Source organism: Myotis nattereri (assembly GCF_964212035.1).
Source record: "Myotis nattereri genome assembly, chromosome: 2".
NCBI lineage: Eukaryota > Metazoa > Chordata > Mammalia > Chiroptera > Vespertilionidae > Myotis > Myotis nattereri.
The window spans coordinates 8,166,085-8,185,573 of NC_138076.1; the positions used below are offsets into that span (position 1 = coordinate 8,166,085).

The 19,489-nt window shown below is 43.2% G+C and overlaps 1 protein-coding gene across 1 annotated transcript; it reads right to left on the reverse strand.

Moving 5' to 3' along the window:
- Positions 1-2,197: 2,197 nt before the first annotated feature.
- On the reverse strand, positions 2,198-19,160 carry CASP3 (caspase 3). The gene is made up of 7 exons (XM_081083837.1): positions 19,068-19,160; positions 12,076-12,143; positions 9,859-9,983; positions 6,219-6,347; positions 5,698-5,873; positions 5,062-5,182; positions 2,198-3,927 (listed from the first exon to the last, which is right to left on the reverse strand). Exons 2-7 carry the CDS (start codon positions 12,126-12,128, stop codon positions 3,698-3,700), a joined length of 834 nt encoding a protein of 277 aa, XP_080939963.1. The 5' UTR covers positions 12,129-12,143; positions 19,068-19,160; the 3' UTR covers positions 2,198-3,697.
- Between the last annotated feature and the right edge of the window lie 329 nt (positions 19,161-19,489).

Genomic DNA, 19,489 nt, shown 5'->3' on the forward strand with positions numbered 1-19,489 from the left:
TCTGTAAAAAAATCAATAAAATATATTAAAAAAAAAAAAAAAAGAGGTGATACCAAGAATTACTTTAAGCTCAAGTTCTTAATTTATTTATTAATTCTAAAGAGAGAAATAAAGCAGGGGGAGAGAGAAAGAGAGGAAAAGAGAGAAGAAAGAGAGGCATTATTGTTCTACTTACTTATGCCATCATTGGTTGCTTCTTGTATGTGCCCTAACTGGGGATCCAACCCACACATTGGCACATGGGGATGATGCTACCAGTTATGTTATTAAGTAAGTTATTATTTCTCAACTAATATCTGCAGAGGTTGAGGTAAAACAGAGAATAAACAATCTAAACGAAATCCCATAACATAGCTGTTGGAAACTATGGCACCCTCTCCACCCTTATCCCTGTACTGACCCATGTTCTTGTTACTGAGATAGTTTTGTGACACCCCCCTCTTCTGTTTGATTTTAATTCCATTTTTGAAGACAGGTAATACCCTGACATGGTTTTAAAAAGTCAAAATGATATAGAAAAGCAAACATGAGAAATCTTACTTCCACCCCTGCCCCTATCCACCATTTCCATTTATATATTTTTAAATCCTTCTGGTATCTCTTTATGCATATGCATATTCATATCCACACCTCCCCCGACCCCCCCAACTCCCTTTTTACACAAAACACAGTATACTCTCTATAGTGTTCTGTTTCATTTTTCTCACTTAACCATACATGCTGCTTTCTCACTTAACCATACATGCTGCTTTCTCACTTAACCATAAATCGCAGTCTCTGATCTACCTCATGCTGTTTTGCAGCAAATCCTGTTCCACTGTGTGGATGCACCACCGTGTATTTAACTTGTCTTTACAGTTGGGTTGCTGCCATTTTTAGCATTAAAACAGTGTCGTCATGAATAATTGTGCATATGATTTTGCACATGTGCAAGTGTATGGGCACTTTGCTTTCCAAGAAGTGAGACCGTTACATCAGAGAGTGAGTAATCTGATCAGTATTGTCAGATACTCCTCCCCAGGGAACGGCGGCATTTCACACTGCCGCCACTGGGACAACGCATCCCCGCTGCCCTGCCAACAGAATGTCATCAAACTTGAGGATTTTTGCCAACAGATGACAGGTAACACCTTAGTTTAATGTGCATTTCCCTTATTATGATGGAGCTTAAGCTCTTTACCTGGGTGTAAGGGACACTTGGTCTTTCTCTGTGAACTGTCTGTTCACGTCCTGGTCCGTTTTTCTATTGAGTTGTTGGTCTTTTTATTTTTCACACCTTTCTCATATAGTAGAGAGATTAGAATAGGCTTGATTTTCTCAACGCAGTCAGAACTATAGCCTTAAAATTGAGTTTTTAAAAAGTTATTCATGCCATTCTCCTATTGGGAATAGGATTCTCCCATTCCCAATAGGATTCTCCTATTCCCAATCAGGAGAATTTTATTTAGTTTTCTGATTTCAAAGTAATATCTATTCAGTATAGAAATATTGGAAGAAGCCCGGTAGGCGTGGCTCAGTGGTTGAGCATTGACCTATGAACCAGGAGGTCAGGGTTGGATTCCCGGTCAGGGCACATGCCCTGGTTGCGGGCTTGATCCCCAGCGTGGGGTGTGCAGGAGGCAACCGATCAGTGATTCTCTCTCATCATTGATGTTTCTATCTCTCCGCCCCCTCTCCCTTCCTCTCTGAAAGAAATATTGGAAGAAGTTTAAAACAACCATGCTCACACTTTCTTACATTCCTTTTCTAAGTATGTAAAATCGAAAGGGACCACCTTCCTTGTCACAACGCCGCCTCCCAGAGGTGGCCCTCAGTGGCCATCAATGGTTTCTGGCTTATGGCCCAAGTTCTATTTCCCCCTCTACTAGCCATACTTAAAACGTATGTGGTGGAAAATGTTTCATTTCAGCAATATCCTTTCTACTGTTACCTTTCCACAAAGCAACAAAACAAACAAAAAAATATGCCCATATTTAGGGTTTGTGATTCTGCAAACCGAGTACCCTCCTGGCCGTGGCCATTTTAGGAACAGGGACTCCCGCGAGGGCCGGAAGAACGGAGGCCTGCTTACCTATTGCTCATCTGCCACCCTCTCAAAAATATCTGGCCCTTCCAATGGAAGCCATTAGTTAAAAACATTTTAACTTCAATCAGTAGCCCAATGACGAAAACAACAAAAGATGCTTGACCATGTTGGCAATTTTGTTAGAATTTATATTTTGAAATAAAAATTCATTAGCAACTCTTTACAAAATCATCACATAGAACACACTTTAAGATACCGTTACCTGCTGCGTTTACTTAGAAAAAGTTACAGACATAGTAAAAAACAAACAAACTGTCATTTACAAATGCGAGTTGCTTTCTTTGAGCAAAAGGAAGCTTGAGAATGAGAACCAAGCCTCCTGGGCGGTGGCGGGGGAGGGAGGGGATGGTTGCGCTGCTTCCCTCGCCTTGTTTCCCGGGCACCAAGCACCAAAGCGGGAAGACTGGATGCCTTCTCAGTCCTGTGTACTATGGCCCTTTCATTTCGGAGAGCAGTAAGCAATCATAACAGCATCATTTCCTTTGATTGCAGACTTCAGCAGAAGAGAGCATGCTCAGATATTTTACTGCAGAGGGCGCTCCGGTCTTTGTTGTGACTCTCATCTTCTTTGGAAAGCTTCCATTTCAGAGTTTCTGATTTGGTTCAGTGTCTTGGAGAGCCCTCCTCTGGGACGGTCTCCAGGCACACAGTCCTCTTCCTGGAGCCGGAGCCTGCGGTCCTGCCTTCATTACACGGCTGTGCTGTCTGTGCTCAGGCCCAAACCACCTTGGACTGACAAAGTGCCCCGCACTGATTTACTATGTCCTGCTCACATTTCACGGTTTATCGTATCAGTTGTATTTTAGTGTGTCCTCATGGAATGTCTTCAATTCACGATGCTATCAGCTGGTCTGCTTGGGAGGCTTTTACTAGCAGCTCTTCAGCTTGCTCAGGGACAAACCGGGAGAACCTGCTGGTGGATGAGCTGCCGTATAGCACCCGAGAGTTCTAACTCTCTCTCCTGCTAGTAAGGATGTATTCAGCCTTAAAAATGTCAACTTAGATTGCCCACACTTTCAAGTAAAATATTTAGGTTCTTTTTCAATATTAAACATGATTTTTTTACAACAAAATACATGTTGAGCATAAACATTACCATATGCTCAGATAAATGGCCTAAAAACACAGCTAATTCATCCAAAGACACCTATTCTAAAATCAAAATCCTCATGCCTTGGCCATGCACATGGCCCCTAAATCCTAGGATACATTATTCCATCACCACACATTATTCTATCATCATTTCTATAGTTTGACGAAAATGAGAATACGCTTACATGAGAGCATATCAGTATCAATGAAATTCGTTACTCAATGTTTAACTCCATAATTACTTGAAAATTCAGAGCATAGCACCACTAAAACTTGCTAATTATCAGATCTTTTAATTTACAATCAGTTCTTCTCAAAATTGTACCACTACCATTTATTTATTCCTAATTAAATTCAATTTCAACTACCCAATTCTGAGTTTGAGGTAGCGTCATAGTGGCTCTATTGCTATGAAAGTACTCCTGGGAGTACCAGAGTAGATTTAAATGAGGGAAGACACAGTATAAACCCTTCTCCTCACTTGGCAAACAAACTAAAAAGAAAAAATCATACATTCCTTTAGTGATAAAAATACAGTTCTTTTGTGAGCATAGACACAATGCATGGAATCTGTTTCTTTGCGTGAAAAGTAGAGTCAAAGGAGAAGGACTCAAATTCTGTGGCTACCTTCCGGTTAACCCGAGTGAGGATGTGCATGAGCTCCAGCTTGTGCGAGTACAGCTTCAGCATCGCACAAAGCGACTGGATGAACCAGGATCCATCCTTTGAATTTCGCCAGGAGTAGTAACCTACAAGGCAAAATATAACCAAAGTACCATGGGTATCTGATTCTAAATTCTATATAACCATAAAGGTAAAACAAGCATAAACTTCCCTCGGTAATATTAACCCTCAAAAGGGAAAAAATAAATGACACGTTTGGTTTCGGGGAAATGACGCTGAGGGGAGAGAAAACAACAGAAATGTGTGTTGTGCACACAACCTGCTTTGGACCAGGAAACAAAAGAAATGTGGATGAACTTTGCCTCTGAGTTGCTGAGGTCTCCTTTCTGGGCTTCCCCCCAAAGGGGAAGAACGATGAACACGCAGATGAAGCAGCAAAAGGCTCACTATAAGGAGCATGGTCTTCAATCAGACTACTGGTTTATCCAAGAAATAAACTGCTTATGTATGCACACATGTGAGTGTCCTAACTCTGTCTACAGGGCACCCGAATAAAGTGTAATACACTCATTACAGAGTATTCAAGTCCACAACGGGAAACAGTGTATTTATTGTACTTTTTTCAGATTAACTATTGGGTTCATTGCTTTTAATTTAGAAATACTTTACTTGGAAAAATGCCTAGAGGTTAAAAAAATCAATTTAAAAATGTAAGTCTGTCTAAAAATACATTTATCCTGTACTTCAAAACTCTGTGATCTCCCGAGTCAGTTGAATAAATAACTGTACGCACAACAGTTATTTACATGATGATATGTGCAACACACACACACAAAGCAGAGGCTAATCACCTGTTTGTGTATCATTTACTTTATTTCTTTTCCCTCATTCCACTTCTACCCTCCAAGTACGACTCATATTTAACTTTTTTATTTCCCATCTTCCAAAGAATTCCTGGAAAACATACCTCTCCCCTATTCCAAGAAGTGGGTGAAGTGGTGAGTTGGCCTATATTACAATACAGTATCCTATCTGATATTAGGTTCATGAATGACACTGTAAGTTGCTTTCTCATAGGTGTCTATTTTCTAGCCAAACTTGGTTAAAAACCACTTTTTGAGACCTTTCTGTGGTCAAGGTACCCTAAAATTCAAACAAGTTAGCTATTTTTTATGGATATAGAAATATTGACAGCCTTTGGAACATACTCTCCATTGTTTAAAACCTACATATAACATTCAGGGTTTGTGACTTCTTACCAGGTGCTGTAGAATACGCATACAAGAAGTCTGCCTCCACTGGTATTTTCTGACATGCCATGTCATCATCAATATTGCTGTCAGTCTCAATACCGCAGTCCAGTTCTGTACCTCGGCAGGCCTAGCCATTAGAGAATAAACATTCATTTTTTAAAAATGTGTACACACACAACTGATTTCTAAGAAATGTAAAGGCTATGTAAAAGTTGATGTTAACTATGCAGAATCTTTTTTTAAAAATATATTTTATTGATTTTTTACAGAGAGGAAAGGAGAGGAAAAGTGAGTTAGAAACATCGATGAAAGAGAAACATCGATCAGCTGCCTCCTGCACACCCCCTACTGGGGATGTACCCACAACCAAGGTACATGCCCTTGACCGGAATTGAACTTGGGACCCTTCAGTCCCTAGGCCGACGCTCTATCCAGTGAGCCAAACCAGTTAGGGCTATGCAGAATCTTTTTGATGCAAGTCTAAAATTAAAATTCATTCGGTATCTCCTAGTGGTAGTTAAAATGAGTAAGAAAGTAACAATAGTTCAGTAGCTTCAGGGAAAAAATCTTTTGGCTAATCCACAATTGAGTGAATCAATCCCCAATACATCCTCTGTAGCAAGTTGCTCAGTTATAGATTACCTGAATAATGAAAAGTTTGGGCTTTCCAGCTAGACTTCTACAGTAATCCCCTCGGAAAAAACTTGTTAATTTTCTCAGGTCAACAGGTCCATTTGTTCCAAAAATTATTCCTTCGTCACCATGGCTTAGAAGCACGCAAACAAAACTGCTCCTTTTGCTATGATCTTCTTTAGAAACTGGAAAAATGTTTACAAATAAGAAAACAAACAAACAAAAAAGAACACAACTCTATTCAACAATCTCATACATACTATATGGGGATAAGATGAAGAAACTGGGAAGAGAACTAAGAGATCATCTAAACCCAACTAGGGGCAGAGCAACCTACCCACACCATTTTAGAGACTGGGCACGAATAACTGATCTTGCCTATATAAGATACACAGAGTAGGATTATGCACAGTGTAGTTCTACAATTCTTCTGTTTTGTTATTACATGTATAATCACAGCTAGACCTTGGACAATAAAATTGTCCTTGGATAAAACTGGACATTGAGGCATTCTTTTAATTATTTCTTACCGCTGCACATCAGTTCCACAATTTCCTCGCGGGTAAGATCATTTTTGTTCCTGACTTCGTATTTCAATTTTGTGAATGTGTCCCTGAGGTTTGCTGCATCAACATCTGTACCCGACCGAGATGCCATTCCTTGGAACAGAAAGCATTACTTTTATTTGGATTTTTTTAAAAAAGATTAACTGCTCTGCAATGAAATGAACTTTACAATGATTCACACAATCGACAATAAATTCAATTATTCTTATCACAGTGACACGAAGTCTCTTTAATTTCTTAGCATCTGAGACTCTTCCTATGTGAGCTTTCAGTGTGCCATCATGTAAGCAGACGCCAACGTGCTATCGTCACCAGGATGTCTTTCACAGCTGCTGGACAGTGCCAACAGCAACAACTCAAATGCCTACAGAGCGATTTGGTGAAATACGTTATGACTTGTTTATATAGTGGAATACTGTGCTGCCATTAAAATTATTGTAGACAAAATTCTGCCATGGGAAATGGTCATTCCTTATAAAAGACTAAAGAATAATAAATACCTCTTAAAAAATTTATTTATTTAGTTAGTTGTTGTTAATCCTCACCCAAGGATACTTTTTCATTGATCTTTAGGGAGAGAAAAAGAGATAGGGAGGGAAAGACAGAGAGAAACATCGATGTGAGAGAAACACATCTACTGGTTGCCTCCTGCACTAGCCCCAACCAGGGCCTGGGCCAGGGAGGAGCCTGCAACCGTGGTACGTATCCTTGACCGGACTCGAACCCGGAACCTTTTGGTCCGCAGGATGACACTCTGTCCACTGAGCCAAACCAGCTAGGGCAATAATAATTTTTTTAAAAAAAAAATTATATGTATCTAACAATACACAACCTCACACACTGAGAGGAACTGTATTTCTTTGATTTTATGTTCCCCACTATTTCAATATACATCGCTACCTTCACAATGTCTTTTTAAGAAATACAAAACGAAAACACAAACCACTACCAATTAATACTGTTCACCGGCATTCTGCCATGGGCAACCTCCTTTAATCCTCCCACCCACCATGCGACAGGTACTATGATTGGCTTCATTTGTTCAGATGTAGGAGATGAGCGCACAGGAGCTCAGGAACTTTCCGCAGTAGCAATGCTAGTGTGAGACCTCGACCCAGGGTCCTTCCTGGGCTCCCATAAATGTACAGTTTGATTGTACCAGGCAATCAGATTAAAAATGCTAAAGTGTGCCCTAACCGGTTTGGCTCAGTGGATAGAGCGTCGGCCTGTGGACTGAAGGGTCCCAGGTTCAATTCCAGTCAAGGGCATGTACCTTGGTTGTGGGTACATCCCCAGTAGGGGGTGTGCTGGAGGCAGCTGATTGATGTTTCTCTCTCATCGATGTTTCTAACTCTCTATCCCTCTCCCTTCCTCTCTGGGAAAAAAAAGAAAAATCAATAAAATATATATATATATATATATATATATATACATATATATATATATGTATATGTATCTGTATATATATATGTATTTAAAAAAATGCTAAAGTGTTGTGGGGAACACACCTTAGAACTGAGTAAATTTAAGATGCATGAATGAAAAAAAGAATGTATCTCTAAAATATTATTTATGAGTAGTGTAATTATGACTGATTTTAATTTTTCTCTTTGGCTAATCTGAAATTTCTATTATGGGCATATATTATCTTTATAATCTCCAAGGGGCCTTTAAAAAATTTTTAGAGAGGAAGGGAGAGGGGGAGAGAAATATCGATGTGAAAGTGAAACAATGGGCTGGCTCCTGCACGCCCCCCTGCCAGGGATGAAGGCAGCAACCCCAAGAGCATGTGCCCTGCCGGGAATCAAACCTGCAACCTTTCAGTGCGAGGGACAATGCCCACCCAACCGAGCCACACTGGCCAGGGCTAACGCCCCAAGGTTTTACACTGGAAGGCTGAGGACAGGCACTGTGTGACAAGGTGACTGAATTCTGGTCCTGGTTGGTGGGCACTTGGTGGTAGAAGAGGAAACATCAGACTGCCAGAGATCGTTGTGAAAACCTGACCTTGAACTCTCCGAGCAGAAGAGAAAAGAAGCTCACTCTAAGGCTAAAGTCAGGCTACTGGTCTAAGTATTTTTAGGGAAAGAGTGGAGTAACGACCTTTTTTATAAAAGCACGGGTTCCATGTAAAATTCTACGGGAGAAGGGAACCATTACTAGCAATGGGAGGCACAACATCTAATGGCTGAACATGGCATCTCAATTTATAGGCAATAAAGACAGTAAAAATGGTGCATTCAGATTTACATCTATTTTCGGCTGGTCTCTCCTCACTTCTATAGCAAACCTAACATCAAATCCTGCTTCTCTTTCCAGTGTAATCTCACTTCTTGCCATTTTCCCACCACTCTGAATCTGCTGCCTCCAGTGTCTTTAAATAAAAATTAATTCTAATTGGATTTAATATGCCAATTCAAAGAATTATCAGAGCATCAATTTATAGGTGAAAAAAATTGACAAAAATAGCCAAAATGTTCAACTTTACGGTCAATTTTGCAAATCAAGTGGATGGTATATTTAGGGTGTGGAATATTATATAATCATTAAAATATCAGATATAAAAATTATATGGCACCATAAAATATGCTTATATTACCTAAAGTGGAACAATCAGGATACAATGTTGCTTGTATATTATGAATAAAATTAACTTTTGAAAGAAACTGTCAAGGAAAAAATAGCAAGCAATATATCACCATGTTAATTAGCTTTTTAGGATTGTGAGGAATTTTGTTTTTTACAACTTACTGTTAATCCTCTAAAAAAATTCTGAAAGGTATTATTAGATCCAAATTGTACAAGGCAGAGGCTGAGAAGGGAATCTGGTGATCATGCCAGGTGAACCTAACAGGAGTTTCAGTAGAGTGTTGGAGGTGGAAAACAGGGAATACCGGTTTAAGGGGGTTGGAAGGACGTGAAGATGGCAAGCTTAAAGCACAAGTTTTTAAGATGTAGGAAAGGAGACAAAAAATAGATCCAAGCTAATGAGGAAGCAGGACAAAAGAAAGGTCTCATTGAGAAGGGAGTCTGTCATCTTTGCAGGGAAGAGGAAAAAGTCAACAGGACACGGGAAGTGAAGAAACAGGAAGTGGGCTCAGAGCAGGCTGGGGTCAGGCGTCAAGGCTGAGGACAGCTCTGCCACGAAGTTACCCGTGGGACTCTGCAGGGAGCTTAACCTTTGGCATCTAAGAGTGGTTACTTTTCAGGGTTGCTGTAAAAATTAGATGAGACAAGACCTCTGAGGTACCTTGCAGTTTCAGGAAAGGAAAAACACTACTACTTACTATTTGTTGTAATCCTTTCATTAGCATAAAAGAGGGGGCAGATGGACAGAGAAGCAAGATTTATAGAAGTCAAGGCCGATAGGCCGACATTCAGCTAGGAGGCGAGGTGTTGGAAAAGGGAGAGATTTTGATGATGGTAGAAGATTAGCTATAGAAGAGTTCATCTGTGTTATAGAGCCTGTAGCATCCTGCTCTATCTCCACTTCATGGCTATTCTGTGTCATAGTGTAATAACATCAATACTATCTTTGATATTATACCAAATATAAATGGTACAAATATTTGAGGAGTTAAAAAAATTAGGTCATGACACATACCAGTACTTTTATCGAAGTTCTTATTATTGATTATGATGCATAAGCCCATTTCAGGGTAATCCATCTTGTAAGTATTGTCCAGAGATATTCCAGAGTCCATGGATTTGCTGCCATGGAAGGGCTTTCTGTTTGGAAATCAAACAACAGTTTACCAAGGTTGCAGTTCTCATGGATATAAGTGAATCACACAGAAGCACAGTGAACATTTGTAGCATTCCTTTCGCAGAGAGGAAATGACCACCACGAGGCTAAGCGATGTGCCGAAGGTCACGCAGATGCTGTGTCAGTGCCGAGGCCGAAGGTAGGTGTTGGCCTTCCGAGTGTAGGCTTTTAATCTCTATACTCTGCTTTCCTCTCAATTTTACTAAAATTTCATCAAATACATTTTTCACTTTAAAACACAATATGTATCACAATTCCTAAATTGTTCCTTAAAACCTATGAGCTGAACAAATTAAAAATGTATTAATACATAGAATCACTATTGTAAATAATGGAAAATGCTTGTCTGAAGGTCACTTATCCCAAAACCTCTATTATCCAGACCAGCGCCAGCAAACTTTCCCTAAAAAGGGCCAAATACTAAGCATTTTAGGCTTGCAGGCCACACGCTGTCTGTCGCTCTGCTGGTGAAAGTAGCTCAGGGCAATATTTAAACAAGCAGGTGTGGTTATGTTCCAATAGAACTTGACCAAAAGAGAGTGCAAGCATGACCCCTGGTCTAGACCAGGAATCAGGAACAAACATCGGTATCTACAGACCACATACTCTGCACTTTATCTGAGAGCACTGCCCATTACACACAGCTCTAAAAAAGTGGTTGGGAAAAGGTGAGAACAGTAAGTTGTAAATTAAGGAAGTCACATTCTACAGATAAGGAAGTTCAAACTCTGAAAGCTGAGTGACTTGTTGAAGGTCACACAGATAATAGATCCCGGAATTAATTCCCCACCGCCTCCTGCTCTCCTGCTGCCCACTTAGGGTACAAGCTCCTCCATAGGCAATAATAAAATAGTTGGACTGGTAGGGGACATACCTGATACACAGTGGAGACTCAGAAAGCTTAGGAACATGATGATAACATACCATAGGATCAAAACAGACCTAAGTCTATTTTGGGCTCCCATGCAATTTGCTATTAAATTATGTTCTACTATGATATAAAAGATATGAAAATGTGTAAATAATTTTGAATGGGTTTAAAAAGAAATGAAAATCCTCTAAAATGAGCTCATATTTCTAAGTTTAATTTCTAGGGAAATTTCTTTACTAAACAATCATAGCTAAATTATTATGGGCAACCTGTTAATACTATTACTGTAATACTGCTATTTAGTACTAGACTTAGCCTGTAATTCCCTGAATAGTCCAAAATAATAATACTGGGTCCCAGAAATAAACTTTTAGAATTAAAAGTATCACAAGAGATCTCAAATAGGAAATAAAGATAGGAGTTAAGAGTGTTTGAGCCGAAACCGGTTTGGCTCAGTGATAGAGCGTCGGCCTGCGGACTGAAAGGTCCCAGGTTCGATTCCGGTCAAGGGCATGTACCTGGGTTGCGGGCACATCCCGGTGGGGGATGTGCAGGAGGCGGCTGGTCGATGTTTCTCTCTCATCGATGTTTCTGACTCTCTATCTCTCTCCCTTCCTCTCTGTAAAAAATCAATAAAATATATTTAAAAAAAAAAAAAAAAGAGTGTTTGAGTTTTATCTCTTTCCTTTCTCTATCTGCTGGTTATTGGAAGCATTAATACACAGAATATCCCAAACAGAAAGAATGAGAAAATAAAGGGTAAAAGATAATCTATAACTAGGCAATTTTTCCCCAGATTGAGAATTGGCATTTCATTTTAGTCTTAAAACCCATAAACAAACAGGAGGCCCAAACCCCCCCAACACGAACCCTCTCGCCCTGCAGAGCAGTGTGGGGAGGGACAGAGCCTTTGAGTCCTGCCTCTCCTGTGAGATCCCTCTGCTTCTGGGACGGGCTTCCGAGTCGCAATGGATCTGGTCTTTCCCTCAATGTTACCCACAGTCCCGGGAAATCTTTGTTTTAAAGAGGAGACTCGGGAGAGGTTAACGTGCGGAAAGCCACACAGCTGCTGAGGTAGAAAGCCAAGTGGGTCTTGGCTGACAGTCCCATCCTCTCTCTGCTTCCCCACTAGTTTGCTGTATCACAACCATCTTTCATGACATGGATCCCATGGAAATACTCACATGTCCGAATTCTTGATGGACTTTGAATCCACTGAGTCGTCAGTGTTATCCATGGATACTTTTATTAACTAGAATATAAAGAAAGTAGAAATTAATCAAAGTCAGTCACTATACGATCACTGCCTTATATGAATTATTCCAAAGATTATTTCTCCAAAGTAAGACATAGCATGGACATTTCCACATTAGGTTGCCACGCCTCCCTCTGCTTCCCCTGCACTGGTAAAGGTTTCTGTGAGTCAAACCTGAGAATAACCTTTTGTAACGGTGTGTGTAATGTGGCCCATTACTCTCTCAATCTTTCTTTCTTAACTGAGGAAGGATAATTACAGCTTTACACTGAGAGCTAAGTGACAAGAAGGCTCCCAGTAGGGGCTGTCCTTGCTGGGGGAAGGACCAGCAAGCAGAGGTCCTGCAAGCGCCTGGTGTATTCACGATGCAGAAAGGCCAGTTTAGACAGTGCACGGTAAAGGGAGGTGAAGTAGGAAAGGCGATCTTCGGAGCCAAGAGCAGCTCCGATTCTGCAAGGAGAAACCACGGAGTGTTCTCAGCCCAGGAGAAACAGCATGCTTTCAACAGACCACCCTGCTGCTGGCGCAGAGGCACACATAAAGGTGGTTAAGAGGCTGGATCTCAGGCCAGAGCAGGGCTGGAGAAATACTGGGCACTCCGGTACTTAGAGGGCTACCAGAGGAAGTAGGCCAAAGAGAGGTGGTGGTGGTCGGTGGTGGCGGGATCAGGTGAATGTGGGGTGCCAGAGCACGCAGAAGTCTTTCAAGGAGGGTTGGGCTGCTTCAAATCTTGCTCAGAGGTCAGTTCAGAAGAGGACAGAAGACCGTTGGCTTAAGGTCATGTGTACAGTGGGGGTTGTTAGGAAAAACTGCCCAAGACTGGGAAACGGGCCAAGAAAATTACTAGATATGATTTGTGTGGTGCTGGGCACTACCTACAGGAATCTCAGGGATTATCTGGTTTCATAAGGGTCCTATCTCTACTTTCTGATAGCAGAGATGAGATAGACAGTTTTGTTTCAGGAAGGTAGCTGGTGGCTAAAATAAAACAAAAACATGTATTCTTTCAGAACAGGATTTAAAACAGAGTCTAATAATTCGAGAAGGACTTCTCAGCAACAAACACTATAATGTACTTTGTTCCTTCATTATTAGGATCTGAATAATATATATTGCAACAGTGTCAGTGGACCTTCATGCACTATTAAAAGATTAGGTCACGGTAAATAAAATCCTCATTGCATCAGACAGCTGCACATTTGCTCTCATTGTCACCATCTGCTTTTCCCACATGAAGATACCAGTCCCACTCCTGGGAGCAGGGCCCTCTGCCTGCAGGAGTTGGTGTCAGACTCGGCATTACCTCACGGCCATTAGCTAATGCCTGGCTGCATGCAAGCTGTGCTGGGGCTGGTGATCTCATCTTAGAAGGACAAAAAAATTATCCCCCAGGGGAAAATTTAATGCCCTCGCTGCCAACAGGAGTTTAAGTTCTTAGAACATTTTCATTTGACAAAACATAAATAGGAAAATATACAATAGGGGTTTTAAAAACATATCCTGGCTCAGCAGTGACTTAACACTGTTTCTGGCTGTCTGTAATTATTTCCACCATTCAGGATACTGATGGCATTAGGTCCCAGAGAAGTTCTAAGTACATCTACCCATTGAAACGAGACAACCAGAACTCGGGTCTTAGAATCTCAATCTCCTCTAGTCCCTAGTCCTTCAGCACTTAGCACTAATGCTACAAGAGTCAGATCTTCAAAAATCAGTGCAAATGACCACAAAACATTTCCCCAATAAGTTTTTTTCTGCTATGTTGGTAGCATAGCATTCAGCCTACTGGGAACATTAAAAAAAAAAAAAAATCAGTGCAATAAGAAGGAAAGCAGGATTAATCATCTACAGAGTTAAGGCAGAGGAATAAAAGTTAGTTGTTTTTTTTTGCTATAATTGAAATTTTGACTTGAAATTATTAAGTATTAAAATTTGGAGGGGGAAAAAACCCAAAATCCTGGTATTAAAATGAAAAGTTAGCAAGTGTGCTAATGGTAAAGTTTTCAAAATGAGATATTAAATTAGTATAACCAGCCTGAGAGATGCCTACTCAGCTAACATGTCACCCACATAGGCTGTTCCGGTGCCTGGTCTCTGCCCTAATGGGTTGTAAATCTCAAATGACACATAAGAACTAACGCTGCTCACTTTTGAATCATCTCCATGAATATGGATCTCTTAAAAAATTTTTTTTAAGATTTACCAAAACAGCTAGCCAAAGAAAAGGTCAGAAAACCACAATGCCTATGTCACTTGAGTGTTGTGAACAAAGTGTTATGTAATTACAGTTCTTCTCTAGCAGGCTCATCCCGGCAAGACTGGGGGAAGAGGCACTGTTCCGTATGGATTATTTATTTACATATTTCTGGTCAGTCCTTCCATGCTGAGGCATAATGATTCCCACTTCATAGTTCAGTCGACTGATGCTTAGAGCAGTTAAGCAACTTTGAAGTGGCAGAGCCAGGATGCAAACCAGGATCTGTCTATCTGCAGGGGCAGACTCATGCTGGTCCACACAGCTTAGTCACATACAGGAAGGGTAATACGAGCGATATTTCCAGGGAAGGGAAACAAAAATCCTTAACGAGAAGCTCTAATCAAGAGGAGACAAAAGGCATAAGTTACATGAAAGAAACGGACTGCAGAGACATGGAAATGGTATACAGTAGCCAGGCCAGTGTTGGTCAGTGGTTGAGCGTCGACCTATGAACCAGGAGTGAATTAGGAGGGGAAAAACAAAACCCTGGTATGAAAATGGATAGTCAGACCGATTCCTGGTCAGGGCACAAGCCTAAGTCCTGGGCTTGATCCTCAGTAGGGGGCGTGCAGGAGGCAGCCGATCAATGATTGATGTTTCTATTTCTCCCTCTTCCTTCCTCTCTGAAATCAGTAAAAATGTACGTATTTAAAAGATAGGACATAGTAGGCTTACTTTAATTAACAAGGAAAACAGAAATAATGGTTATGATGCTTCTGGGTTACTTACTTCTAAAAAAGTAAAATAACCAATTCATGTTAAGCAGCCAGTATAAGTCATGAAGACATATTTTCAAATCTCGATTTCTCTCTACAGGAACCTTCCGTAAGGACTTCTGGAGACAATGGCTCTGCCAAAGAACATGAAAAACGCCAGGACTGTATTCATCACCTGCCAGAGGACAAAGTCCCCAAAAGCTGTCACATTTCCAGATTTAGTAAGTGAAACAGAAAGAACATACTCTCCACAGCAGTTTGGATAAGGGTTCAGCTATAATGTGCTAGAGGTTCTGTTGCAATTGTTTCCCATCTGCTCTCTGATTTCTTCAGGGACTTCTAAGAAGCCCCAAAACTGGAGATTGTCACTGGGCCTGGTGAAGTTGATCTGTTAATAATTTTATAATTAAGGTGAAAACACACCACTGGCAAATAAAATTAAATACAACAAAATTAAGTTTTAGTTGTGCCATACAAACAAAACCCAAAAAGACAGACTAGAGTGCTCCCCACTTCAAAGCCATGAGCCTCGCAAGGGGTCTGACTTCCCCTCTTCTGAGGCCCTAAGATAGTATTTCTGGGGGGACAAAGGGGAAATGGGAAAGTCCATATGTTGTATGACACTCAGGCAGAGTGAAGGACCTTGGATACCTTTTATAAAAATCACAGATAACCTATAAGGCTGCACATCAGAATCACCTGGGAATCTTTTTAAAATCCTGATTTCTGGGCCTCATCCTCCGGAAATTCCGTTTCTTTGTTACTAATGTTGTGGCCCCACCCCATAACAAAGAAACAGAATTTCCGGAGGATGAGGCCCAGAAATCAGGATTTTAAAGATTCCCAGGTGATTCTAATGTGCAGCCAAGGTGGAGAACCACTGCTCTAAGGCCTCCTCCCTCCCACTGAGACCGCTCCTCCCGTGGAAGTAGAAGTTATTTCAGGTTTGCAACCACTGCCCGCCAGAGCAAGTCTGAAACTGAGTAGTTCGTCTCAGGGGCACTGATTCATTTGTCCCATAATAACCTACTGAACACCAACTGCGTGCAGATTCTGTAGTAAATCCTGAGGGTATTGAGGAATGGAAGAGACCAACATCCTATCCCCATGTGGGCCTTACACAATGCTCACTGGTATTCCAAAGTGGCCCAACCAGGCAGAGGCCAGACAAGGTCAAGTTTGTGTCAGATAATGTCATCTTATTCCACCCTAATTCAGAAGCTCTATTAGCAATTTGAAGGCAAGAACAAAACGGGCAGAGAAATAACAACATTACATAGAGATTTACGAAGCACTGTCACAGATTCCGCACTTTACACCCACAGCCACCGCCTGAGGCATGTGTATTACTTATGCCTAATTTATGGATGAGCTAGTGAGTGCCGCCCTTGGGACCAGGCCTCAGGTCCTCTGACTACAGAGGACCTATTCCCTAGCCCCCTCCATTACATTCATATTTGTTAAATGTGTACAAAACAGTATCTAACAGTCTAAGAATTCCCACATCTTTTCTAGCCCCACAAACACCAGTCAGTGCTCTCATCTGTGAAACAGAGCTTAAAAAAACTATCTAAAAGTAGGCACCAGAATGGATTTAATGCCATTCATGAAAATAAAGACTGCTTTCTAGCATTAGAAGGGGGATGAAGCGGTAAGAGATTGTGTTAAATTAAATTTGAAAGCAAAACAGCAAAGAAGCATTGTAAATGTCTTTCAGAGGCAAGGCCTTTTTTCAGGATAGTAAAAGAAAACCTGATTTAATTAGGTACAGAGTTTCATCTCTCTCTCTCTTTTTTTTCTATGAACAGGTTTTATTGCCAAACTCCAATAAACTGTCCATCCATTCATTAAAATACATTATAACTTTCAACAGCCTTCTTTTGCAAAAGAGCAGAACAAAACCAAAGCTCACCCAACAATCAGGTTGTGACAGGAATGACTTAAGCTTTACGTTTCATTCTTAGAGGTCACGTATGTACAACACGTCACTCAAACTGGCTGAGCACACTTTGATACAGGCTGGGCTAAGCACCGTGCTAGCACCTGTTACAATCCTGCACACTCACATGGTTCCAGCAACTCCGTATTTCACCTCTACCATTCCTTTCCGATCCACATCTTCTAATTTGCTAAGTAATCCTGAAACAGTTTAGCTTTCCTCGATAGGGCGTAATAATAAGAAAGCATAAATCAAATCTGCAGTGTGGACAGTTCCAGGCCCTGGGTATGGAAAAAACCAGTAAACAAGCAACTGCAAAGGATATGACTTTTTTTTTCAGGAAGTGACACATGCAAAAGGGACACATAATAGGAAAACTGTGGAGTGTTTAGTAAGAGCAGAAACATACACGGGGTTCCTCAAGCAAATGTGATGTGATGGAGGGAGGGAATGCAAGTGTTTCAGGCAGAGAACAAGTATGAAGGTCCCTATGGCTGCCCTGGCCTGTTTGGCTCAGTGGATAGAGCGACCGCCTGTGGACAGAAGGGTCGCGGGTTCGATTCCCTTGAAGGGCATGTACCCATTGCAGGCTAGATTGCCCGCCCTGGTTGGGGCTGTGAGAGGCAACCAATTGATGTGTCTCTCTGTCTCTTCCCCCTCCTTTCTACTCTCCCTAAAAGTCAATGGAAAAATATCCTCAAGGGAGGATTAACAAAAACAAAACAAATGCATGGCTATGAGGAAAGTGAAAAGGCCCTATAACAAAAGATAAGGTGGGGGAGGGGACCAAGGAGCCAACCTGGGCTTGGCTTTGTTAAACGCATTAAGAGACTGGGTTTGTCATTCGGGCAAAGGAAATGCGTTCTAGGTTTTTATTTTGTAAAGACCCCTCCGCCAGTGCTATCAAGAGTAGGGAGGGGATGGGGGCGGCCAGAAGGTCTGGAAGCATGGAGACCTGTAACCAGGTGAGAGCCTAGGGTGGCTTAAGTCAGTGATAGAAAGAAGCAGACGGATCTAGTGGACATACAGGAGGTCAAGGTGGTTGGGTGGCTAACTGGGGAAGGAGCTGAGAAAGAGTCGAGAGATTGGTTCCTGGTTTGTTGGTTTGGGTGTCACAAGGAAAGCAGCAGATGCCTTGAGAACAGGACACACTGAAAACAGTGACCCTCTTCTTCCACGTGGCCTGGGGGGTGAGAGTAGATGGGGGTGGGGTTCAAAGCAGCTCCCCGGTGACTTTGGCCTTGGATACAAAGCCACTGGATGAATGAGCTGCAAGGATTCACGAGGTCTCGGAAGGAATTGGAGTTTAAGGCTTCCAATGACTTCGCCGGGAAACTGAGTCACACAATTAACGCGAGAAAATCGAAGCTGAGACAGAACAGAGCCGAGACCACAACGCAGCCCAATAAAGGGAGGGGCAGCCGCAGGGCCAGCGCCCCATCGATGGCGGCACCACACCCGCCTCCCGCCCGAGGCCTTCCTGCCCTCTGGCCATTGTTTCTGGCCGCCGATCTTCCTCGGCACCTTCCCGATCCAAGTCTCAGCCCGCACTGCTGGCCACTCTCACTCCCCAAGCGCCCGCTGCCTCCCGCCCCGGCCCCAGCCTCCCGCTACCCCGCCTCGGGTGCAGCCTCCTGCTTCCTGCCCGCCTCCCTGCCCCTCACCACCGGCCTGGACGCTCCTGTCCCGGCCTCTGGATCCTCCCGTCCTCCCCGGCTCGGCATCTCCAGCCCGGTCTCCGCTGTCCGGCCTCCACGCTGCCCGCCCGGCCTCCCACCTCCCATCACCCAGGCCGGGGCTCCCGCGCCGCGGGCCTCAGTGCAAGTCCTCGCAACGCCCGTCGTGGCAAAACAAAAGGTCCGCGGCCCGGATCGAGTCCTTCGCCTCCGCCACCCTGGAGCAGCTGCAGGCCCGGGCTGGTCCCCGCGGGGGCGCTGGGCTTGGGAGGATGGAGGGAGCGGGCCCGGGACCGCCGGCCCCGCGCGAGAAGGTCCGCGGGCAGCACTCACCGCACAGCCCGCGCACAGCCGCCGCACAGCCTCCGCGCAGGCTCCGCACAGCTCCAGCCTCCGCACAGCCCGGCCTCCGCAGAGCCGCCTCCCGGCTCCGCCTCCGCTCAGATTACGCGGCAAGAGGCCGGCGTCCAGATACCAGGCTGGGTCCCGCCCCTCGGGCCCCGCCGCTCTCATAGGCCCGCGCGCCCCGCCCCGCCGCTCTCATTGGCCCGCGCGCGCCCCGCCCCCGCCGCTCTCATAGGCCCGCGCGCGCCCCGCCCCCGCCGCTCTCATTGGCCCGCGCGCGCCGCGCCCCCGCCTTCCTGCCCCGGATGCCAGCCCCGCGCGCAATTTGAAGACCGCAATCCGGCCTCCCCGGGTTGCGGCGGCCGCCGTGGAGGCAGGGCCTTCCGCCCAGGAAGCGGGTTTCTGGAGGT

Coding starts and splice junctions, on each gene's coding strand:
- CASP3 (XM_081083837.1), bottom strand. CDS start 12,128: ATGGATAACACTGACGACTCAGTGGATTCAAAGTCCATCAAGAATTCG. Junction 6,348..9,858: donor GAACTTCGATAAAAGTACTG/GTATGTGTCATG, acceptor TTCTGTTCCAAG/GAATGGCATCTCGGTCGGGT. Junction 5,874..6,218: donor TGTGGAACTGATGTGCAGCG/GTAAGAAATAAT, acceptor ACATTTTTCCAG/TTTCTAAAGAAGATCATAGC.